This window comes from Schistocerca gregaria, chromosome X (genome assembly GCF_023897955.1).
Source record: "Schistocerca gregaria isolate iqSchGreg1 chromosome X, iqSchGreg1.2, whole genome shotgun sequence".
Classification (NCBI taxonomy): domain Eukaryota; kingdom Metazoa; phylum Arthropoda; class Insecta; order Orthoptera; family Acrididae; genus Schistocerca; species Schistocerca gregaria.
This window is the reverse complement of record NC_064931.1, coordinates 844670148-844697428: the sequence shown is the minus strand read 5'-3', so window position 1 is coordinate 844697428 and position 27281 is coordinate 844670148. Positions and strand designations below refer to the sequence as shown.

Genomic DNA, 27281 nt, shown 5'->3' with positions numbered 1-27281 from the left:
TTTAACACCGGCATTCATATACCGTTTAATTTGAGCCCTCCTCCTTTCGGTTGAAATTATTTGGGTGTTTGGCGATTTCAATTGCCTCCCTGTAGAGCCTTTCGTAGAATTTTGCTGTTAGTCCGCTTTTTGTGCCCACGGAAGAAATTATAGCTAGTGTAGAAGCAGGAATTCGCAGTGTGGATTCTGTAACAGCTGAAGAAATCCGTATGGAAACAGTGAGAATATTAGCCAATGCAAAACCGCCGAAAAGTAATATAACTGTGGGAGAGTGAAGAGCTTTAAAACTCCTGAATGACGATGATAGTATTTTTGTTTTCCCAGCTGACAAAAGGAAGGAAACGGTGGTTATGGATGTGGCCGACTATCAGAGTAAAATTACTGATCTATTGGATCCGCAAGCATATAGGAAGCTAAATAAGGACCCCACTAACAATGTTCTCAGAACTGTGTTGCGGTTAATAAAAAAGTCCTCCATTGAAGAGAGTGTACAGAAAGGTCTCTTCAATTCTGTTGCGCTACCACCGAGGCTTTATGGATTGCCCAAAATTCATAAAGAAAATGTGCCATTAAGACCGATACTAAGTGCCATTGGTTCGCCCACCTACTCGTTAGCCAAGTTTTTGACTACGCTGTTGAAACCACATGTGGGCCGTTTGGACTCCTATATAAAGAATTCGACACATTTCGTCAGCAGATTGAATGGCATAGTGGTCCAGCCGGAGGACATATTGGTCAGCTTCAATGTGGTATCGCTGTTTACCATGGTTCCACTTAATGATGTATTGGAACAGCTGGATCGAATTTTTCCTGCCGATATTTTAGAACTGTTTAAGTGTTATTTTACAACCACATACTTCAAGTGGAATGAACAGTTTTATGAGCAAATGGATGGCGTGGCTATGGAAAGCCCCCTTAAGTCCCGTAATTGCAAATTTCTTTATGGAGAAATTCGAAGAACAGGCCTTTGGTACTGCCAGCAAAAAACCAAATGTATTGTTCCAATACGTAGATGAAACGTTTGTGCTGTGGAGACATGGTAGGGAGGAACTAAGCCGGTTCCATGAACATATAAAGAGCATAAACTCGAGAATTCAGTTTACAGTGGAGGAGGGGGTAGACTGCAAATTACATTTCCTCGATGTGCTTGTTTTTAGAAATGAAAATGGTAGTTTGGGCCACTCAGTATACCGCGAACCCACGCACACGGACCGTTATTTGCACCGGGATTCGAACTACCATCCACAACAGAAGCAGGGTATTATCAAGACGTTAGCGGACAGAGCTAGAAATATTTATGAACCTGAGTTGCTCGACGCTGAGATGGAACATCTCCACAATGCACTAATGAAGAACGGATATTCGTCCGCCGAAATAAAACGTGCGTTGAGGCAGCTACGCAGAAATCATACTGACATACAGGCTACTGCAAAATCTAACGTTTTCCTGCTGTTTGTTAAAAATGTAACGGAAAGAATATGGAGGATCTTGACGAAGCGGAATATTACTGTAATTTACAAGCCCACCAGGAAGATACAGGAATACTTTAAGCCTGCCAAGGACGCTCGCAAACCTATGGAAAAAGCTGGTGTGTATAGGATCCAATGCAGCTGTGGTGATGTTTATGTGGGTACAACTAAAAGAACTGTTCCTAAACGTTTGGAAGAGCACAAGGGAAATTGCAGAAGAGGAGAAACGGAACGATCAGCTGTTGCGGAGCATGGTTTCCAGCCAGGGAACCACAATATTCGTTTCGAGGAGACGCAAGTACTAGCGGCCACAAGTGGATACTACGAAAGGCTCTACAGGGAGGCAATCGAAATCGCTAAACACCCAAATAATTTCAACCGAAAGGAGGAGGGCGTGCAATTAAATGGTATATGGATGCCGGTGTTAAAGAAGATGTGTACCACCCGTCCACTACTGGGTGATGGCAACGGCGACTGACAGCGGCCAATTGCACTGACGTTTTCAAATCACGTGACGTCACACCGCGGCGCGGGAGCGCTCGGACACGGAATTTAGCGGCAGTCAGTAGCAAGCCAGTGGGTGTGTTGGAGCTCCCATTGACCTACGGACCCCCTTGAAGATGTCTCCCGCAGTGCGAGACGAAACACTGGGAATTGAGACCAAATTCATCAACCGATCACGGCATAACAGCCCAGATAATTATAATGGACATAAGCTGATTGTGTGATAATTCTTGTGCTTGTCGGCTCTTGAAATCTTGGGAATTGCGTGGATAATGTTTTTCCAAGTCTGGTGGTATACCATCAGACTCATATTCAACACACCTAAGTCAGTAGTCATTTTGTTGGCACTTTCCCCCAAAGATTTTATAAATTCCAATGGAACGTTATCTATGCCTTCTGCCTTGTTTGATCTTAAGTCTTCGAGTGCTCTTTTAAGTTCTGATTTTAATACTGGATCCCCTATCTCTTTTATATTGAGTCCTGTTTCTTCTTCTATCATGTCATCAGATAAGTTTTCCCCCTATCTACTACTCCCTCTGCATTTAACAGTACTTTCTGCACCCAAAGACTAGTAAGTTGCATGGGTCACATCAATATTCGAGAAAAGTAGTAGGAGTAATCCACTAAATTACAGGCCCATATCATTAATGTCGATATGCAGTGGGATTTTGGAACATATATTGTATTAGAACATTATGCATTACATCAAAGAGAACCATCTATGGACACACAGTCAACACGGATTTAGAAAACTACATTCTTGTGAAACACAACTAGCTTTCTGCTCACAGAAATTGTTGAGCGCTACTGACAAGGGATTTCGAAGTGCTTCCATATTTCTAGATTTCCAGAAGGCTTTGACACGATATCACGCAAGTGGCTTGTAGCGAAATTGAGTGCTTATGGAATATCATCTCAGTTATGTGACTGGATGCATGATTTTCTGTCAGAGAGGTCACAGTTTGTAGTAATTAACAGAAAGTAATCAAATAAAACTGAAGTCATTTCTAGTGTTCCCCGCAGTAGTGTTCTAGGCCCTTTGCTGTTCCGTATCTATATAAATGATTTAGGAGACAATCTGAGGAGCCGCCTTAGGTTGTTAGCAGATGATGCTGTCGTTTATCGACTTGTAAAGTAATCGGAAGACCACAACAAATTGCAAAACAATTTCAAAAATATCTCTGCATGGTGCAAAAATTTGTAATTGACCCTAAATAACGGAAAGTGTGAGGTTATCCACATGAGTGCTAAAAGAAATCCATTAAACTTTGATTACATAATAAAATCAGTCAAATCTAAAGGCCACAAATTCAACTAAATACCTAGGAATTACATTTACAAAGAACTTAAATTGGAAGGAACACACAGAAAATGTTGTGGGGAAGGCTAACCAAAGGCTGCCTTTTATTGGCAGGACATTTAGAAAATGTAACAGATCTATTAAAGAGACTGCCTACACTACGCTTGTCCGTCCTCTTTTGAAATACTGCTGTGTGGTGTGGGATCCTTACCAGATAGGACTGATGAAGTACATCAACAAAGTTCAAAGAAGGGCAGCACATTTTGTATTATTGCGAAATAGGGGAAAGAGTGTCACTGAAATGATACAGGATTTTGGATAGACATAATTAAAACAATGACATTTTTCATGGCAGCAGAATCTTCTCACAAAATTTTGATCACAAACTTTCTACTCTGAAAGCTAAAATATTTTGATGATGCTGACCTACACAGGGAGAGACGATCATCATAATAAAATAAGGGAAATCAGAGCTCACACAGAAAGATATAGTTGTTTGCTTTTTCTGCACACTGTATTTGATTGGGATAATAGAGTGTTATTGTGAAGGTAGTTCAATGAATCCTCTGCCAGGCACTTAAATGTGATTAGCACACTATCCATGTAGATGTAGATTTCCCATTGCACTCTTAAGAATACCACCCTTGCTCATTGACAATGGTCATCCAAGGTGGCGCTAAACACAAAGCAATGCTATTCATCAGCAGTATATGCTTCCCAGACATGACACCACTTCACGTGCAGCCATTTGTGTTATGGTGTTAAGGGCATCTTACAAAAGGGACAATTATTCACTACTCTGGTTGCTGCTAGTCTCTGACAAATTGTGGAGGATGACATAGAAAGTTGCTCGCTTACTTACTCTTGAATGGCACATACAGATGTGAAAGGGTTATTCGAACAGCTGGCCAAATGAAGATCCGCAATGAGGCCCCTTTCAAACTCTGACATGTGCTGAAAACACTGTCTTTCACGATGATCACTGAACATCTGACACTGTACACATTCTTTTATACACCATTCCAGGTGTGCTAACAGCACTAACATGGACAACACTAATGCACTCAGGTGGCCATTTTACTTGTAACAAGGAAATGCAACCTCTCCAATTCCCGGTACTGCCAGGGATTTTTCCATGGTGGGAGGACTGGACCAGATGCATTCAGTCTCATTATGCCAACGGAGGAGCTATTTGATTCAGAGGTAGTAGCTCCAATATCAGAATGTCAATAATGGCCATGAGTGCAGTTTGCTGACTCCATACACCTCAATACCCTATCTAACTATGAATGATTGAGGGTGACACAGCAGTAAGTTGGGTATAGTGTGATCTTCAGTGCCTGATCATGGGATTCCCTCCCCTTTCTCCCCCAACCTCAAGTGTATTTTGCACATTTACACTGAATAATGTCTTATGAAATACTTCTCTTGGGTAACTCATCACTTTAAAAGAAAGAATTTATTACAAAAAAAAAACTACCTGACAGGTAGCAAAGCAACATTTAAATCTAACCTAAAATAATTTCTTCTGAACAACTCCTACTATTCCATTGACGAATTTTTACTTTTTGTGTGTATTTGCATGAATATGACTAAAAATAATATTTTCATTAATGTTAAAAGTAATCCTGTATACATATAATGTAAACTGGTTATTCAAACCATCTATGGATAGGAAATAGCATCAGAACAGTGGGAGTGAAATATCTGTTGAAGGAACAGCTCTCACCTATGGTTACAGGGAAAACTGACCTGTGTGCAAATCAGAGAAGCTGGTGCTGAAGGGTAGGATGGGGTGAAGATTTGTTCCCCAACCTGTGCCATCTGGATTCTGTGCAACAAACATCAGGTTCTCTGATCTGTGAAGGTGGGTACTATTCATACAACACATCATTTGTTTACAGGCCTACATACACACCTCATTGCCTGCCCTGGACACCTCACATGCATTCTTTATCATCCACCATATTGTTTTCATGATGACTGCCATCTATCTTGGTCCCTCCTTGCAAATTCCACTTGTAATATGATAATTAAATCATCTTGTAACCTGTTACATTTCATTTCATTGTTATTTATAGTTTTTTTTTCCCTCACAATCTTAACACAGTTTTTTGAAAGTTGTTGGATATATCAAGTAACATAAACCTGTCATTACTCATCTAGTGCAAGTGCTATGGTTCTACATCTACATCTACATCCATACTCCGCAAGCCACCTGACGGTGTGTGGCGGAGGGTACATCTATCAGTTGTTGATTTCTTGGTTATATTTAGTTATATGTATACAGAAAACAGTTAGTACATAGTTGACAATGCTACAAATTACTAGCTAATTCATAAGAGATTGCACGGTACTCATTGTTTTATGTTTTATGGTTTAATATGGAAAGCATGATGCGATACACATCCATTTTCTTACTGAAGATTTCTTGTGTTGCATTCAAAAATATTTTTCAAATCATCATAAAATTAAAAACAGTTTTCTGTGCAAGTCAACATTGCAGTAAAGATCTGTGCATTGCCTGAAAAGGAAAGTTTTAGCTTTAGAACTTAAAATTAGCAGCAGCTACTTTCTCTACTGCTAATATTACCATCATCACATCCATATTACCACTGCTGCATCTACATACATATACCTCCACCATCATCATCTCTAGTGATTATCTATTTAGCAGTTTTTGCATAGAGATTCTTCGTAGTCACTTAGTGGTAGACCAGAGCACATTGTGAAGGACTCAGAATTCTTCATTCATTTAATTTTAGAAAACAGTCTTGGTGTGTACACTTTTCTCTTCTGCTTGCAGATTGCATGGCCTTCCCCTGCTATGGCACATTGTGATACACAGTGTCAAAAGTCACCACACAGTGAACTGTGACAGTCTGCTGTCTCACATTCCTTCGGTGTGCAGAAAATAACTTCAGCAGTGTTGCTGTTCCAAAAGTGCAGGAGGAGCAAGCCAGTTCAAAATTATGATATGTCTGCCATGCATTTTTGAACACTGCATCAGCAGTGTTGTAGCAGTCTTGTACATTGACTCATGACATGGAATCTCAACATTTGGTATGCCATGCTGTATCAGTTGCTGCTGCCCAACACTCAGTTGCTGCTGCCCAACACTAGTCTTGTCTGCATACAGAGAGCATTCTCAGACAGTGTGCAATATCGTGCTTCCTTCCCCACAGGCATATTCATTTGCTACTTTTCTTCTGATTCGATGACAGTACATCGCATATGTCAAAAGTTGGTCAATCACCTTGAGGGGGTTCAGGTGTCTTAAACCGAGCCTTTGTTAGATGTTTGGAAAGAACTGAAAGTTCATAATCTTTGTCTGGTTCCATCTTAGCACTCTTACAAAAGGAGGAGGATCCAGTTTCTCACTTGTTTTCAGTATGTGACCTGCACTCTTACAACATTTTGAACATGGTGGTAGCCATTCCTTACCAAGCAGTAAATATACACTGACATCCAAAATTAAAGCAACAAACAGAAATTTTGCAAGGTTGAGTTTTTTTGCCACAAAACAGTGCGAACAGGTGATAGCAAAGTAGAAACAATGTAAAGAATACAGAATGTAAACAACTGCAACATGCATAATGGTAGACAAAATGTTTTTAATTTTTTTCAATGCAATGGATTTGCACACACATTCTGACACTGGTTAATGTACTCAGTATGGGCTGTGACCACCTGTGGCACAATACAGGCCTGACAACAATGGGGCACGCTGTGAATGATGTCAGTCTCATGTTGACACACTAACACCCATTCTTCCTGCAGAGCTGCTCGCAGTCTCGGACAGTAGTTGGTGGATGCTGACATGATGCAAGCCATCTTCCTAGTGCCTCCCAGATATGCTCTTTTGTCATCAGCCTTCTGACTTTTCTGATGCACCCTGCCATGAATTCCTCTCCTGCACTAATCTCTTCATCACAGAGTAGCACTAGCACTCTACATCCTCAATTATTTATTGGATATATTCAAATCTCTGTCTTCTCCTACAGTTTTTTTACCTCTACAGTTCCCTCCAGTACCATGGAGGTTGTTCCCACATGCCTTAACACATGTCCTATCAATTTGTCCTCCTTGTCAGTATTTTCCATTTGTTCCTTCTTTCGCCGATTCTGCAGAGAACTTCCTTATCCCTTATCTTATTAGTCCACCTATTTTCAACATTCTTCTGAAACATCACATCTCTAACAATTCAGTTCTCATCTGTTGTGGTTTTCCCACTGTCCACAATTCACTACTATACAACACTGTGTTCCCAATGTAAATTCTCAGAAATTTCTTCCTCACATTTCCCTTGTCCAGGTATACCCTCTTTGCCTGTGATAATCTGCTTTTTATGCCCTCCTCACTTTGTCCACCTTAGGTACTTCTGCCTCCATGGTAATAGAATTTCTCAACTTTGTCAATTTCATGACCATCAATTTTGATAAGTTTCTTTATATTCTCATTTCTGTTACATGTCATTATCTTTGTGTTTTTCCAGTTTACTCTCAGTCCATATACTGTATTCATTAGATTGCTCATTCCACTCAACCAACAAATCCTGTAATTCTTCTTCACATTTGATGAAAATAACAATAGCAATGTCATCAGTGAACCTTATCACTGATATTCTTTCACTCTGAATTTTAAGGGGGAGGGGGGGAATACGAGAGGGAGAAGAGGAGATGGACAGAGAAAGAAAAGAGGAGGAAGAAGCACGCACAGAGATGGGGGAGAAAGAGATTAACCCAGGAAGGAAAGGGAAGGTGATTAACAGAGAGAGGAGAGGGAAGGGAGGAGGAAATAGAGTTTGAAGGTGGAGGAGGATATGGAAAAAAAGGGGAGGAGCAGATGGACAGAGAGAGAGAGAGAGAGAGAGAGAGAGAGAGAGAGAGAGAGAGAGAGATATGTAGATAAAGAGAGGGGATGGGTAGAGGGAGGGGGAGAAGAGGAGGTGGATAAGGAGAGGAGATGGAAAGAGTGAGGGGGGACAGAGGAGACAGGCTAATAGGAGACTGAAATACATAAATACCCAGGCAACACAAGATTTATACGCTAGTAAACAAAGTTTTAGGAGTGAGGAGCTGGTATATCCCACATCAATTAGTCATCAGAAGCAAAATGCTGAGGAGAACATGAACAAGGTGTCAGGTGGAATACCAAGAATTCAAGGTACAGATGCATCAGAAATTAAGGAAACCAGAGGTATAAATTACACAGAACTGCTCTCGTACAGTAGAAACATAACAAACAGAATTTAATTCCTAGATCCCCATCAAATCTACAAAAAATGTGAAGATGCAATTCAAATTCCCACACTGGAAGAGGCATTGAACCTCACAATTTCACTCAGGCATATAATACGGAGTAAGCAGCCTAAAGAGGAATGTATAACATTTCCTGTTGCAGGCACTCACGATAGCTTTCATGTAATGGCAAACACTCCTCCTATGAATCCAGAGTCCCTGGAAAGGCTCCTGCTTAGAATTTCGGCTGAAGAAATGTACTGTATGCCACTAAGACACTATCAACTATTTATTATGACACTTGGTTAGGTAGTCTGAGTCTTGGAATCCATTTCTGTATCCATAGACACTATCCATAAATGGACTCGGGGAACATACAAATAGTACAGTTAAATGAAACCTCTAATTCATGCAATGGGCATGAAAATAAGAGCTCAAAGACTGGAACAGCACAGGAACCTTACGCAAAGTTTCAAGATGCAGAGAGCAGTTTTTTTGCACTTAATCTAGGTCCTGATTTAGAGTTGTGCACAGTGCCTGTTTCGGCCTGGCCTGTACGGGGCATGGGCTGGCCCGCACGGGGACAAAGACGGGGGGAGGAAAAAAGGGGGGGGGGGGGGAAGGGGGGAAAAAAGGGGGGGAGAAAGGACGGGGGGGAGAAAGGACAGGGGGGAGAAAGATAGGGGGTGGGCAAGGGCGAGAGGGGGAAATTGTGTGTGTGTGTGTGTGTGTGTGTGTGTGTGTGTGTGTGTGTGTGTGTGTGTGTATGTGTGTGTGTGTGTGTGTGTGTGTGTGTGTGTGTATGTGTGTGTGTGTGTATGTGCGCGCGCGCGCGCGCATAAAAAAGCAGTAGAGAGGGTGGTGTATAGGTGTGGTATGAGAGAGGTGGGGAATGGGTATGGGAGTGGATGAGTGCAGTATTTATTAGTTTTTCAAATTTAAGGACTCTAAAATTTTGGAAGAATGGGTTATTTGCAAAATTAAATTTGTTCATCTAATATGGTATGGGGTGTTTTATTGTTATGCATGAAAATTTCTTGTTGTTCCAAGAGGTCCATTTTTACTCTTTTGTCTACAATGTGTAGAATGTAGAAATTTGTTTTTATATCTGTGACTGAATGAATATTTTGGGCTAGATGGGCTGCAAAAGTTTATTTATTTAAATTATTTAAACAGAGTGCATCAGTGTGCTCTTTGTATCGGATTTCAAAATTTCTTCCTGTCTGTCCTACGTAGTAGCAAGAAAGAGCTGTCGCAAGTTAATTTGTATATACCTCATTTGTGACATAGTGGGCTCGTTGTTTTGATGTTGTGAATTATATTGTTTTGTATTTTGTTGATTGTGTGGAAACTGATTTTGACTTTGTGTGGTTTGAATAGTTTTTCAAGTTGATATGATATTACCAAGGAAAGGCATACAGTCATATTTTGTTTCTTCTGGTGCTGAGGAAAGGTTTGTTGTTGGTTTTTGCTTAGTTTTCATTTTTGCATCTAGTTTGTCAACAACTATGGTTGGGTCATAAGCATTGTTGTGGGCTATTGTTTTTAAAATGTTTAGTTCTTTGGTTTTTACAGAAAGTTCAGCATGAATTTTGTTTACAGAGTTGAGTGCTGTTCTCAAAAATGTTAGTTTATGCTGATTTGAGTGGCATGATGTATTATTTACAACAACATCTGATGTGGTGGGTTTCCTGTAAATTTTTAGTTTGTGTATGGTGTTGTGACATGTTATATTTAAGTCAAGAAAAGTAATTCCCTCCTGTGTTTAGTGTTCAAAATTTGTATGTACAGGAAAGTTCTGGTCTTAAATTGTGATTCTTTCCACAATTCACTACCATTGTTTTTTAGTCCTGATTTCTCTGATTCCAAATGTGCTCCCTTTCATCAAAATAATTTGTTATTTAGTCAATTATTGAAATTAGAAAATTATACTTTCTCCAGATTTTACTTGTGATCTTTGAGAATCCTCTTTTCTCTCTCTCTCTCTCTCTCTCTCTCTCTCTCTCTCTCCCCCCCTTTTTTTTTAAGTATTGGTCTTCCACAGCAGCTACTAGTTAAACAAATTAGATCACTGTATTGTGTACATGTCCCTCCTTGTTTCCTGTTTTTACGTCATTATTTAATAGATAATGGTTCAAATGGCTCTGAGCACTATGGGACTCAACTGCTGTGGTCATCAGTCCCCTAGAACTTAGAACTACTTAAACCTAACTAACCTAAGGACATCACACACATCCATGCCCGAGGCAGGATTCGAACCTGCGACCGTAGCATAATAGATAATAAACATATATTTCTACAAGATGTAATTTCAGGTATCATATGTGCCTATGAACAGGTGTCACACATGAAGTCCAAGTCCCTCAGTGCCTGGGAGAGAAAATTTAATCATCACACAGCCATTTGCGCTTTACTTCACACAAAGCTACCAGAACATACATTACTAAGTATGTGGTTAGGCATCAACATGTAAACATCATGTAATTTGCACTTCACATTACGCAGTCATTACATTAGTATTATGTAGATAGTCTGTATGTAGATATCTAAATGTATGGTTTATGATCAAACTGAGTAAATTCATGTCTACCACCAGAGAACTTTATGATGTTGAAGTTTTGAGTGTAACTTGCTAATCTGGTTTGAATCTTTGGACTTCTGCTTCTTACAAAGCTTATCATCAGACAAGGACTTTGTGCAAAAAGAACATGAAGTGATGAAAATCAATTACTACAGTGTTGTGTTCATTATTTAACAAGTGTTCATCAGATCCACTAACAGCTGGAGAATAGTCAACAACAATAGACCTAGGGAAGACCAAAGGCTTAGTATCAGGACAGTGAAGTTACTAGTCTACTTCTGCAAGTTAAACAGTCTATAAAAGTTTTAAATTAAAGCCGACACTAATCACACTTGGCTACATGTGGTTGGACCGACACAAGAACTGGAAGGAAAGTGACATGGTATCTAAGTACGAATCAACAGTAAACTATGGTAACAGTTTTGCTCTTGTTTCGGCCAGAGCCTTGAGAAAAAATACGCATGTCAAAACTGAATGGACTTGTAAAACAGGGAACTCGGGTAAAAAGACTACTGAATAACAATTCTGTGTCATGAATTTACTGTCAATATACACACTTACATTTCAAAATTAAATCAGTAACAGCAACAAAAAGGAGAACACAAAAGAATGTGATCATAAACATTTCCTTAAAATTCCATTTATGTCATCAAGTCTTCAAAATGCCCACCATGTATTACAGTAAACATTTGGAATTGCTAGTGCAAGGACTTCTGGACAGAATGAAGAGATTCCTTTGGTATTATTGCACATGATGCAACAACAATGTTTTAAACCCTCTTGTGCCATTGTAACTTGTGCATTGACTTCATTTTTGAAATTACCGCAGAGAAAACAAGTCCACTGGCTTCAAATGAGGTGAATATGCAGGCCAATTGGTAATGTCTTCATGTATAACCAGTAACCAGGAAACAGATGGGTGAGCACTCTCCTAGCCAGAAGCAAGTAGTGAGCCAGGCACCCATTGTGATTGTACCACATATCTATGTATTACCAGTGGTACTTCCCCTAGAGGATTCAGCAGAAATTGTACATATGTATTACCAGTTAAGGTTTCTTCAATGAAGTAAGGATCAATCACAAAGTCTGCAATAATCCCACACCAAACATTCATATTCCAAGTCTCTCATGTTAAATGTGCCACAGGCAGTGTGGATTTTCAGTGGCCCAATAATGCACAATTATTACATTCATACTTCCATGTTTTGTAAGAGTAGCTTCAATGGTAGAGATAAATCTTTAAAGAAAGAATCTATTGTCCTGATGTTCCATCAGAAATGAACAACTGACTTCCACATGTCTTCGGCAATCCCACTAGTTGATCTGCTGGTGAAGTGACAAACGATATGGAAGGAAGTTCTTAGCATTCAAAATGTGAAAACAATGAGCTGACCTATTACAGAAGCACTCGCAGTTTTCCCGTTCTGCAGTCTATACAAAGTAGCAGACTGTCTACTTTCTGTTGCTAATGGAAGGAAGAAGTCTTTATATAGTTCTGCAGCCAGCACTTACACAAAATTGTTTGTCTAGACTGCAGTATTTCTTCACAGAGGATAATTCATTTCAGCAGACTGCTATCAGAAAATTAAAAACATGAGGGAAGAATCAGTACAATGTATCACACCAAACAGCACATAATCAAACCAAGTATAAGTCATACTGGGGTACTGATCATCATCATTCTGTTATATCAGGTACAATTATGTGCTATTTGATATAATACAATGTACTGATGAATAACTTATTTTTCTGATTTTATAAAGGCAATCTGCTGAAACATGTAACCCATATGGAGAAAAGTGTTACCCAGACAGACAATTCTCTATAATTTCTTTTCATTCGTTAACAATGTTTATTTTTCAAACTTACACACACACACCACATGTGACCAACACACATAGAATCAAATCTACATTTCCTCATGGTCCCTTTTATACGAGTGCAACACCCCATTTTCGCTTTATCTGACACGAGGTACTTCCTTATCCAGGTATGAAATCACAAATTTCCACATAAGATAGCAATCAGTTCACATGCAAAAGACACAAACTCTGAGTTATAAATACTACAATTACTCAATATTAAAGATTGAAATGCCTTTGTATTCTTCTCTCTTATAACTACGATACTAGTAGCAGAAATTACTACAGTTACATTTTAAAAAAGTGAAGTTGATACCAATATCTCTGTAATTAATATACTGGGTGTTTCAAAAATGACCAGCATATTTGAAACGGCAATATAAACTAAACGAGCAGCGATAGAAATACACCGTTTGTTGCAATATGCTTGGGACAACAGTACATTTTCAGGCAGACAAACTTTCGAAATTACAGTAGTTACAATTGTAAACAACAGATGGCGCTGCGGTCTGGGAAACTCTATAGTACGATATTTTCCACATAGCCACCAAGCGTAGCAATAATATGGCGTAGTCTCTGAATGAAATTACCCGAAACCTTTGACAACGTGTCTGGCGGAATGGCTTCACATGCAGATGAGATGTACTGCTTCAGCTGTTCAATTGTTTCTGGATTCTGGCGGTACACCTGGTCCCCACAGAAAGAAGTTACAGGGGTTCATGTCTGGCGAATAGGGAGGCCAATCCATGCCGCCTCCTGTATGTTTCGGATAGCCCAAAGCAATCACACGATCATTGAAATATTCATTCAGGAAATTAAAGACGTTGGCCGTGCGATGTGGCCGGGCACCATCTTCCATAAACCACGAGGTGTTCGCAGTGTCGTCTAAGGCAGTTTGTACCGCCACAAATTCACAAAGAATGTCCAGATAGCGTGATGCAGTAATCATTTCGGATCTGAAAAATGGGCCAATGATTCCTTTGGAAGAAATGGCGGCCCAGACCAGTACTTTTTGAGGATGCAGGGACGATGGGACTGCAACATGGGGCTTTTCGGTTCCCCATATGCGCCAGTTCTGTTTATTGACGAAGCCGTCCAGGTAAAAATAAGCTTCGTCAGTAAACCAAATGCTGCCCACATGCATATCGCCGTCATCAATCCTGTGCACTATATTGTTTGCGAATGTCTCTCGTGCAGCAATGGTAGCAGCACTGAGGGGTTGCCGCGTTTGAATTTTGTATGGATAGAGGTGTAAACTCTGGCGCATGAGACGATACATGGACGTTGGCGTCATTTGGACCGCAGCTGCAACACAGTGAACGGAAACCCGAGGCCGCTGTTGGATCACCTGCTGCACTAGCTGCGCGTTGCCCTCTGTGGTTGCTGTACGCGGTCGCCCTACCTTTCCAGCACGTTCATCCGTCACGTTCCCAGTCCGTGGAAATTTTTCAAACAGATCCTTTATTGTATTGCTTTTCGGTCCTTTGGTTACATTAAACCTCCGTTGAAAACTTTGTCTTGTTGCAACAACACTGTGTTCTAGGCGGTGGAATTCCAACACCAGAAAAATCCTCTGTTCTAAGGAATAAACCATGTTGTCCACAGCACACTTGCACTTTGTGAACAGCATACGCTTACAGCAGAAAGACGACATACAGAATGGCGCACCCACAGACTGCGTTGTCTTCTATATCTTTCACATCACTTGCAGTGCCATCTGTTGTTGAAAATTGTAACTACTGTAATTTTGAAAGTTTGTCCGCCTGAAAATGTACTGTTGTCCCAAGCATATTGCAACAAACGGTGTATTTCTATCGCTGCTCGTTTAGTTTTTATTACAGTTTCAAATATACAGGTCATTTTTGAAACACCCTGTAGCTATAAAAGGAGGCTGTGTGTAGTTTAGTGAAGACTTTTTCATAACTGATCTGAATGAAATAATATTACAATATCTTAAATGACTCCAGAAAAAATTTGAGATGAACAGCTTAGCTGACTCATCCTGTATATTGCCATTGTCAACTCGGAAGAAACATCTTCCATTGTAAATGAAAATATCTTACTGATTTTGACAGATAATGGAGTGGACTAGGGGGAAATAATGTTAATTAAGAACCTACAGATGGAGCAGTAAGTCAGAGTACACACTGGAGACATGACAAACTAGAAGTGCATAGAGTGAGAGAGAAGACAAGGATTCAGTCTCTCTCCTCCACTATCACATATCTAAATAAAATAAAATAAAAATAGTGGTTTTTATAGAAATACATTACTGTGTGTCAGTGAGAAGAGTTTCATATGCATTAAACTGATGAAATTAAACGTGATCCCTCCTCCCTCCAAATGTATTCTACTGCTTTATCCCTTGAACTGTTTATTATATATTATTTGGCTCTTTTCTTTAATGATAAAATCCTCAGATTCCTTAACTTATTTCGTGGTTTCTCTTCTAGCTACTGGAAATATAAATTTAATATTGTTATCTGAATTATTGATTTAATGCTTGAAATACTGGACTTTGCCATACCCCTTGAAGTACCCTGTGGGTCATTTTCGGCCCACAGTAGGAAACTGCCATTTTATTGGTATTTGAGCAGAGTTTTGGATGTCAGTCACTAACACATTCAGGTAGAATCAAAAGCATAATCAAAGGATAATTTGGTCTCTAAAATGAACAGTACACTGCAAAAACAGACTTTCAGAAATATATATTTCTTTATCTTCAATTTTACAGAAGAAATTCCTCAGTATTTTATCAAACATCTTTAAAACAAGTAAGTAAAACAATGCTATACTGTTTTCCCTTATAAAAAGATCAAAACAGAGTCAACACACATCGTTTATAAGAGTACTGATAGCAGTTTTACTTTTACAGACAATTAAGGTAAGTACCAAATATTTGTAAAAGATTTTAAAATGCAGCATGTGAGTAAAATGCTTTGTGTGTTTCCTTGGTTATTGCAATCAAGGAGCAAAAGCATAAGAATAAACAATTTCACTATAGACTCATAAATATTTGGTACTATTTAGGAACAAAGGAGTGGACAGAATTGGGTAAGTTGGGATGGGCTGACAGTTCAGACATTCAAAAAGGGTTTTGAATTGGCAGCTTTTGCACACGTACTTGTTGTACTTAAACATATGCATAATTTTTTATTGTCGTTTTGTTGTTTGCAGGAAAGCTGAATTTGACATAGCTTTCTATTTCCAGGTTGGCCAGAGCCAGTACCGAGTGCTTGCAGTTTGTAGAGGCTCGCATGCTCACCTGCTACTTTGAGGATAAAGTTTCATCATAAAATCATTTTACAGGTAAGTATCTTAATAGTTCTGTGAACATTGATCATAACAAGGTCAAGAATGTTGTAAAAGACATGCACAGCCCATCAGTGGCAGATAGTGTAGAGTGTAGTCATTTGGTGAACTATATCGAATCCACACTTAGTTTTATTATAAAAATTCACATCTTCTTGAAGTTTCTTCTCAATACTCTCATTGACTTGATATCCAGCATGCATTTTACTCAGATTAATGACTTTTTTTTTTCTTTTTCCCATGATATACTGTAAGAATGTTGTCAACTGGCTTGTACAAGTCTGTTGCATACAAAACATCACCTCCACTTCATGCTGCAGGAGGAACCTCTGAGTGATTTCTGAAGAATGCCAACTAAACCAGTCCCTTTTTGTTTCAGCTCCTCTGCCAGTTTCATGGAGGTGAAGAAGTTGTCATTCGTAATGTTATGACCACAGATGAGGACTGGCTGTGCCAATTTCATAATGACATGGTGACTAAAACTGTTGCTCAGATTATACGTTTCATGTTCGCTATGGTTTGGTGAAACCATTCAGGAAGCAGCGCTTGTCAGCATCACGCAAAAACCAATATTTTATCCCATACTTATCATGTTTACTCGACATTTACTGTACGAATGGGCACCTGCACTTTAAAGGATACAGCAGTTCGTCGAAGTCATGTTCTTGCCTGGCTTGGAGCAAGCAATGAAATTTTAAGTAAATAGATTCCACATTTCCAAATAAATGCATAATTTATCAGTTTCTTTGTCTCCTTGATGACACAGAATGAAACCTAAGATGACTGAATGTTGCCAGCCCATAGGGAATCAAAAGCCGCACCAATATAAAGCGTCATCTGACCTATGAATTATTCATATTTCAGGTTATATTTCTCCTAAACTATCATGATATAATCCAACATCTCAAGAATAACATCAAGGCATGTCCAGAAACTATTTATAGTCTGAAAATCACTGTTACCAACATTAAATTGCATTAAAATGTGAATGGGTCAAAAATTGCCCAAGTGTATACTAGATGTATAAAACGGCAAATTTTTCATACTGCTAGGTGGGCTAGGGAAATGAAATTTTGGTGAGCTGTACAAACCCATAAATGATTAAAAGTCACAGGATGATTCAGTCCTGTAATGACTGTAGAGGGGGCACAGGGGCCTCGCAAACCCCTGTAGGTCAAGAGTGATGCATGTGGTACTTCTCGCGTCAAGAGGTTACATAGAGGGTTTTTTATTTTTTTTATTACTTTCCATAAAACAACATAGTATTTCTTTTATTTTGTAATCCGTCCCACTTCTTTCTTTGTTCTAACCACATAATACAATTTTGTTTTCCTTACACATGATATTTCAATTCCTTTTGTAAATCAGGTATTTATTGATGTCTTATTAGTACCACACGTCATTGTTTTCTTCAGAAAGTAGCTGTTAAATGTGGATAGTAGCCCACCTACAAAACAAATTTTGAAACTTATATCTGTCACATTGCACACATCCTTCCAATAATGAGTCACTTCTGATAAGTCCTCATGTAACAATATGATATAAGCTATGTAGTACACATACCTGCTCAGTATCCTGTTCACTGTTTCCTTCTTTTGCCACCGATGATGTAGCCTCTAGACTGTCCCATTGTTCTGTCATTTTGTTCCACAAAGCCTGAGCATTTACACTCCGGCCAAAATCTTGGCACAAAAAGATAAATACAAAATATTATACATGAAACTGATAACATATTGAATATATACTAAAGAGAAACTAAAAAGGTACCACAGTACTACGTGTATGAGGAAAGTTACAAACCTGTGAACTGTAATTCCAAATCACCACCTTCACCACCAAACTCCTGCATAAATTCTGCAGTCCACTTATCCACCAAATCTTTGGAGGTAATTTCCTTACTTTCATCATCAGCTGTTGATGCAGGTGGGAAAACAATATCACCATCACTCACTTGTTGCATAAATTCCATAAACTGAAAATTAAATACCAAGAAGCTTGAGACTTCAATTCACACATATACAACAAATCATCTGAAGATAATTCGTAAACACTACTGTACTACAATATATGACAAAAATCCTCCATTATTGTTGATAACAGCAACAACTTCGCAGCTGGAATAGAAATTTAAGATAAACACACAAGTACTCGCAGAATCAAATTTCCTATACAATAACATAAATGGTTCAATGACATGTTGCAGACTTCTGTGTGCTCACAGGGGTCCTAAATGATATTAGGCAGGTGTTCCAGTTTCCTTGGCTCTTCAGTGTATCTCTCTTACTAAAAGTTGTGCAAAAGATATGCATTTCAATGTGACCAAAAACAAGCTCAACAAGGACCTCACGAGTTTAACATTGCTACTGAAATAAGTTACACATGTACAAAAGAATCTGCCAGAACATGTTAAATGTCACATGGTTAACAGTGGACTTTAAGAATGAATAAAGAACTTGCTGATTCTTCATTTTCTGTTTATGTATTTTATGACATTTGGACCTTTCGACATCAACAGCCAGTAAGACACCAGTGGACTATTTTGTCAAAGAACTTCCTCTTAGGTAACGCACAGAAGAGTATCAGCTACCAGTAAAATTACAGTATTAGTTTATAATACAATTAATATTAGCGCTATCATACTTTACAAACCCAAGTAATTCTATTATATTGCATCTGAATAAAACCTACATCCTTTACTTTTTGCCTACTCCACAATATCCATGAACTATGATCCATACTATGTAATCAAACAAAACTGGTTGCGGTTTCTTTTGTTACAAGGTCTCCTGTTGGGAAGAATCTTTTGTTACAAGGCCTCCTGTTGGGAAGAAACTTAACTATAATCAATAGCTCTCAGTAGTCTGTAGAAAATTTACTAAGTGCAATGGCAGCCTCTCTTCTTTGTCTACTTTCTCGATCTCTAAACTAGATACATATATTAAAAAGAAGAGAGGGGGGTGGGGGGCAAAAAATAGTAGCTTATAAGCACACTCAAGTTGCTGACATTGCACTTGTCACGTCTGGCATTTGCAGTCTGTTTACAGTAGGCATAAGATAATGAAGGGACTTTATCTGTGTAAGGCCAACTTCAACAAGAAAATTTCCTTTAACAGGGACATGAATTTTATCCATTACATGCCTCACATTCACACAAAATAACCCTAATAATATCAAATGACTATACAGGTTTTTGAAAGAAAAAATAAATTTTAGTTGACCCTTTCAGTGTGTTTCCCACTAACCAAAGCAATCATTATGGACAACTGGTTACAGCAGGAAGCTTCATTTGTCAAACATTAATATTTATGCAACACAATGAAGGAACTGGTAGAAATACATAAAATTTAATTGACACACAACCTATATTCCTTGCAAACATGTTGGTGGGCACTGGTATATTGAAACACGGCTGCAGGAATATGTTGAATGAAGGATAACTGTTTGGGCTCTGCATCTTAACTGATGTAGCAGATTACTGGCAAATTTGGAAGAACAAGATTTCCACAATACAAAGTGGTATCCTTGATTATGACAAACATTGATCTGCTATAAATCTCTATACTGTTGACGGGTAAACACAGTGGTTAATACACTGGAATCCTACTCCTACCTCCAAATGTGTTATAGCTTCATCTCTCATAAATGTTAAACTCTAAAAATGAATACATCCTACTCTCCTTTTATATTATCAGTAATATTTGGACATTACTAGCTGAAATTGGAGAGAAGCCTATCAGAAAAAATGACTTCGTGTCAGTTAACATTCCATTGTTTTTATTGATGAGCATAGTGCAAATCAGAGGTGTCTTTGGTTGTTTCTGTTACAAAACTCTATAGCATTAGTAAGGCAGCAAGCTATTGTTGACCAAAAAATTAATGATAATTGTTTCACGCCAACACTATTCATTGGATTTGGCCCCTGTGACACTTTTATGTTGCCTTGAATGAATAAAAAAACATAAAAGGGAAGCATTTTCAAAACATGGAGGACATTGAACAAAAATCGGTGTTGAGTGTCAGAACTTTCGGCAACTTAATTAACTGTTTTTGCTTAACCTTTGCTAAACTAATCTCTGACCTCTTCTCTGAATATAAAACACATTCATTTAAAACAGGGCAATCTGCACAATACAAGCAAAACATATTGGATCATACCAGGGCTAGAAGTGATGTCTCATCAAACTGTGACCTAACCAAAGGTAACTGAGAGTGACTTCATGTCACGTCAGTTGGTACAGCATGCCGTACTTGATTCAAACATAACCAGGCACAGTGTCTCAAGCCTCAGGTGGTGCCAAATCCAGCTCCCACGTGGAAAAGGGGCAATTATAGGACTCAGAATTATTGGAAGTGCCATCCATTCGACCCCTTATCAGGTTCAGATAGCAGCAACAGGACATCACATCCAGGCTGGAGATGGCAGAACATTCAGCAAATATCCCTGTGAATGTTATTTGAAGACACTCCTCTTTCAGCAGAGCTGCTATTGGTGGCCTATTTTGCTTTCTGGAAATCCTGATGGCTTCCCATAATTGGCCTTATCTGGTGGAATGGATTAATAAGTTCAGGGATTCTTTCCATGATCTCTTCTTACTCTCTTTAATAATACGGTTGTATTTGGCCCTTGCCATACAAAAAAGCTGTGAAGTTCTCAGCAGTTGGTCAGCATTTGAACTTGCACAGTGCAAGAACAGAGTGGTACTCTTCACTTCATCAAAGCACAGGCTATATTTGTAGATGGTCTGAGGACTTTGGGATGGCTGCATTAGTGGCTTGGTCAATCAGTCTCATTATGTGGTTCATCTATTATTGGCTGCTGACGCCATGTACAATGCCCAGTTTGTCTTCCCAAACATCCACTTTGGCAGCCTACATTCTAGCATCATTTGCTCTACTAGATCCATTCAAATAGGGAAGTGGTCACTGGAGTGATAAACACCAACTGCTGCCCACTGCGCAGTATCACTGAGAGCACAGCATGAGATATATGGCAGAGGATGACAGCCTAGATAGCTGAATAGGGTGCTTGGCCCTGATTTTAGACAACATAACACTTCTAAGAGAGAAAATTCTCAATGGTCTGGTCCCGGGGACGGGCAGTCAGATTCCCCAGAGTGCATCACAAGCAATAAAATTCCTGCAAAGGAGTAATGACAGGGAACCTGTGTAATTATATCACTAAGAGCCTCAGGAACTATATTGTCTTTTAGGTACAGGTATCAGGGGTATAGTATCATCCCATATGGAACATGCACATTGCAGCAACCACTTACAATTTGGTGTTGAGGAGGAGAGACAAGGAGTGTTACAGTCATCATTAATGAATAAAGCAACACCACCTTTAGCCCTCTCCCCACTGAGATTGTTCTTTTCATAAATGCTGTTGTTGTGTTGTTGTTGTCTTCAGCCCTGAGACTGGTTTGATGCAGCTCTCCATGCTACTCTATCCTGTGCAAGCTTCTTCATCTCCCAGTACTTACAGCAACCTACATCCTTCTGAATCTGCTTAGTGTACTCATCTCTCGGTCTCCCTCTACGATTTTTACCCTCCACGCTGCCCTCCAATGCTAAATTTGTGATCCCTTGATGCCTCAAAACATGTCCTACCAACCGATCCCTTCTTCTAGTCAAGTTGTGCCACAAACTTCTCTTCTCCCCAATCCTATTCAATACCTCCTCATTAGTTATGTGATCTACCCACCTAATCTTCAACATTCTTCTGTAACACCACATTTCGAAAGCTTCTATTCTCTTCTTGTCCAAACTAGTTATCGTCCATGTTTCACTTCCATACATGGCTACACTCCAAACAAATACTTTCATAAACGACTTCCTGATACATAAATCTATATTCGATGTTAACAAATTTCTCTTCTTCACAAACGCTTTCCTTGCCATTGCCAATCTACATTTTATACCCTCTCTACTTCGACCATCATCAGTAATTTTGCTCCCCAAATAGCAAAACTCCTTTACTACTTTAAGTGTCTCATTTCCTAATCTAATTCCCTCAGCATCACCTGATTTAATTGGACTACATTCCATTATCCTCGTTTTGCTTTTGTTAATGTTCATCTTATATCCTCCTTTCAAGACACTGTCCATTCCGTTCAACTGCTCTTCCAAGTCCTTTGCCGTCTCTGACAGAATTACAATGTCATCGGCGAACCTCAAAGTTTTTACTTCGTCTCCATGAATTTTAATACCTACTCCAAATTTTTCTTTTGTTTCCTTTACTGCTTGCTCAATATACAGATTGAATAACATTGGGGAGAGGCTACAACCCTGTCTCACTCCTTTCCCAACCACTGCTTCCCTTTCATGCCCCTCGACTCTTATGACTGCCATCTGGTTTCTGTACAAATTATAAATAGCCTTTCGCTCCCTGTATTTTACCCCTGCCACCTTTAGAATTTGAAAAAGAGTATTCCAGTCAACATTGTCCAAAGCTTTCTCTAAGTCTACAAATGCTAGAAACGTAGGTTTGCCTTTTCTTAATTTTTCTTCTAAGATAAGTCGTAAGGTCAGTATTGCCTCACGTGTTCCAGCATTTCGACGGAATCCAAACTGATCCTCCCCGAGGTCTGCATCTACCAGTTTTTCCATTCGTCTGTAAAGAATTCGCGTTAGTATTTTGCAGCCGTGGCTTATTAAACTGATAGTTCGGTAATTTTCACATCTGTCAGCACCTGCTTTCTTTGGGGCATCAGACTCTATGAAATGGATCTCTTGGAGAGACAGGAATAGGGGTCTGTCCTGTGTTGAGAGTCTTAGTCCCTTCACATGGACACCTAAACCCACTCAGGTTCCATTGCAGGATGGAGCCATTTTATTGGTGAGGTTTTTCTATGTCTACCTTTTTTCCTTGCTGCTGGGATTGTAGATGTATGGCAATTAAGTGTAGGGAGGAGAGACTTGTTGGTTCCCTCTGACACACTTCGTAAGTCATTACTTCCACTGATGGTCTTGATGGTCTGATGGCTTTGCACTTGCACTTTTATGTTTATGTTTGTGTGCTTGCCCCCTCTCTTTCAATGGTGATGCTCGTGGTGACAGGTGCTTTGAAATGCTGCTTTTTAACACACTTTGGGTGATGTGCCGCTGCCTTCTTGTTGCCCTCAGTACATTATGTAACTGGTTTGCTCAATGTCGGTGTAACAGTAGTGGCTGCTTTGCAACTACATTTATAGAAGCATGTATTGATGATTACACTGCTGCTCTGTCTCTTTGTGGACATGCCGACTTTGGTGAAAGGTTTCTTAAACAATGAGGCAAAGTATGTTGGAAATGTGGGCAGTTACATTGCCTTCTATGACACTTTTGGAGAATAGGGTACCCACTTGTTTACTTTAATGACTTTTCTTTTCTTTATTTTGCATCTTTGATTCCATACTGCATAGTCATCACTGCAATTGACACAAAATTCTGGAAGGGAACATGTGACTTCTTCTCCATGGGCTGCTTTGCCAAATGTTGCTTGCCCACTGCATGCCAGAGTTGTGTAGCTATAGGAGGAGGAGTTGCCACATTTATTAAAAACTGCCATAAATTCAAGAACATTGACATTGATGAATTCTGTTTAGAGCAGCATCTAGAAGCAAGTGCAACAGAAGTAGAGTTCCATAACAGATCCTATATAATAGTAACTATTTACCGAGCACCTGCAGGAAATTACAATCTATTCATAAATCTAGAAGCTCTTTTGGGTTGTTTAACAGTAAGAAACAAATTTTGATTGCTGGTGACTTTAGTACAGATTTTCTAATTCAATCTTCCAGTAAACATTTACTGCAGTTAGTAATGTTGTCTTTCAATCTAACTCACACTGTAAACTTTCCAACTAGGATCACTAAATCCTCAAGGACAGTCATTGATAACATTTTTAGAGACAAATCAAAGGAACAAAATCATATCATAAAACCTGAAATAAATGGACTATCAGATCATGACATGCAGCTCCTTGTTTTAGATGTAAATTCTAAGCATATCATCAAGACTCCTAAATCTGAGTACAGGAGAGTAGTCAATCAATCAAAAATTGAGTGTTTTCTAAAACTGCTCATAGATATGAAATGGAAAGATTTTTATAGTGCTCATGACATGAATGAAAAATACAACACATTCATGAACAATGTCAGTACCATGTTTGAAAACTGTTTTCCTCTAAAAGTTACTCAAATTAAACAGTAGTCTATAATAAAACCATGGAATAAAGATTTCCTGTAAGACAAAAAGGAAAATGTATCTGTCAACCAAGAATAGCTCCAATGCTGATGATTTAGCTAAATACAAGGAATACTGAAAAATATTAAAATAAGTAATTCAGACATCTAAACAAATACACTACGAGAAGAAGCCCAATGTCAGGGAACAAAATAAAAACAATATGGGATACAGTGAAAGAGGAGACTGGTAGAACCAGAAAGGAACAGGAGCAAATAGCACTAAGGGTAGATGACACATTAGTAACCGATGGGCATAGTGTGGCAAATCTATTTAACAAGTACTTTATATCCATTACTGATAGAATGGGATTGTCAGGATCAGTAAATAATGCCCTTGAATATCTGAAACTAGCCTTTACAACTAGCTTCAGATACATGAATATGTCACTCACTTCACCAAAAGAAGTAACTTCCATAATAAAATCTTTAAAAACAAAGCATTCTAGTGGTTATGATGAAATATCAACAAAGTTAATTAAGGCATGTTCTTATGAGTTTAGTACAATTCTAAGTTACTTGTGTCACCAGTCAATTATAACTGGGACATTTCCTGACTGGCTGAAATATGCAGATGTTAAGCCTCTATTCAAGAAAGTGGATAAAGAGATGCCATCAAACTACAGACCGATTTCACTTTTGCCAGCATTCTCAAAAAGTTTAGAAAAAGTAATCTACAGGCAGCTTCTCAAACATCTGACCACAAATAACATATTATCAAGAACACAGTTTGGATTTCTGAAGGGATCTGATATCAAAAAGGCTATTTACACCTACAGTGAAAATGAACTTAAGTCATTAAATGACAAGTTACAAGCAGCAGGTATTTTCTGTGATTTGTCAAAGGCATTCGATTGTGTAAACCACAACATCCTTTTAAATAAATTAGAATTATATGGTGTCACTGGCAGTGCTGCAAAATGGATCGAGTCATACCTTGCTAACAGGAAACAAAGGATGTCAGTGCAAGGGACTAGTGAATTAAGTCATCGGTTCATCATCAGAATGGGAAGAAATTACATGTGGTGTCCCACAAGGATCCATCTTAGGGCCATTGCTTTTTCTTGTGTACATTAATGATCTCTCATCAGTTACACTGCCAGAAGCAGAGTTCGTTTTGTTTGCAGGTGACAAGTATTGCAATAAATAGTATGTCGAGTGTAGTTCTAGAAAAATCTGCTAATGATATTTTCATGGATATTAATAAATGGTTTAAAGCCAACTCACTGACATTAAACTTCGAAAAGACTCACTATATGCAATTCAGAACCTGTAAGAGATTTCCACCCAGCATATGCATAAAGTACGAAGAAGAGCAGATAGAAGAGGGTGACAGTCTTAAATTCCTGTGATTACAACTTGATAAAAAATTCAGTTGGGAGGGGCACACCACAGAACTGCAGAAACGCCTTAACAAATCTGTATTTGCAATTAGAGTGTTAGCAGACATAGGCGACATAAAAGTGAAAAAGCTTGCATACTTTGACTACTTTCATTCCATAATGTCATATGGTATAGTATTTTGGGGTAACTCTTCAAATCAAAAGTTTTCAGCGTCCAAAAGCATGTAATACGTATTATTTGTGGAGTAAACTCACGGACGTCTTGTAGAAACCTTTTCAAAGACCTGGGTATACTAACTACTGCCTCCCAGTATATTTACTCCTTAATGAAATTTGTCCTAAATAATATATCTCTTTTTCCAACAAACAGCTCAGTTCATACTTACAATACCAGGAATAAAAATGATCTGCACAAGGACTTAAAAGCACTTACTTTAGTTCAAAAAGAGGTCCACTACTCAGGGACACTCATCTTCAATAATTTGCCAGCAAACACAAAAAATTTAGTTACAAATAAAGATCAGTTTAAAAGGAGACTGAAAGACTTACTAGTGGCCAACTACTCCTACTCCATTGACCATTTTTTTTAATAGAAACAAATGATGTGTTGTATATATTTATACTATTAGTATTATTATTTCAGCTTTAAAAAATTAAAATAAAAAAATAAAAGAAAGGTGACATGTTCCACATCTACGAGGATCTCCTCAACACGGATCTATGGAACGAAAAACTAATCTAATCTAATCTAATCTAATCATGTTGGGTAAATCAGTTATTCCCTCGTCAGATCATTCCACCAGTAATTTCTGGGTGTCTACATTCATACTATCATGACAAGAGACCCCATTTTTTCTTCAGTTAAGAAAATTACACTTCTGTACCACAACACAGAATTCCCCAAACTTCTTGCATTTGAGCATTTAGTCAGCTTGTTTAGTTGTAGTTGTTTCTAATAGTTAAATTAATACACATTTTCAGTGAGGCTGTAAATTTATGCAATACTTCTCTTTGTTATTGGTCAATTTCAACCTCATGGCCATCATCAAGCATTTACCTCTTAGCACAAAATGAACAAACATTAATCAAACAAGTAACTATAATTAAAAAGAGAAAACTTAGTTATTAAGTCTCTGATAATACGGTGACAATACCATTAACAACATGTTACCTGCAAGTTGTCATATGTCTGTTGTTTGTAGACCATGCATGAAGTCCAAAAATAAAATAATTGAAACAATGTCCACGCATTTGAATGTTGGGCTGCATAAGGTTCCCTTTCTGTGCAGCGACCATGGAATATAAAATTATAAAGAATGTAGCAACCAATCGTGGAAACATAATTTATTTATCTTGTTGCAACGAGATAAATAAATTATGTTTCTGCAACTGGTTACTACATTCTTTATAATTTTAATGTCCCAGCCGGTGTTCTTGAACCTGTTTGT

The 27281-nt window shown here is 38.6% G+C and overlaps 1 protein-coding gene across 4 annotated transcripts in view; it reads right to left on the bottom strand.

The window, feature by feature from the left end:
* The window catches only part of LOC126297703 (peroxisomal targeting signal 1 receptor-like), a 239420-nt gene that overhangs the window by 113440 nt on the left and 98699 nt on the right, over positions 1-27281 (bottom strand). For all 4 annotated transcript variants that reach the window (XM_049988832.1, XM_049988829.1, XM_049988830.1 and 1 more), the window contains exons 6-7: positions 18069-18240; positions 17832-17950 (exon numbers count right to left, since the gene is read on the bottom strand). In XM_049988832.1, the coding sequence (XP_049844789.1) occupies positions 17832-17950; positions 18069-18240 (291 nt within the window). The remainder of the gene's footprint in view (positions 1-17831; positions 17951-18068; positions 18241-27281) is intronic.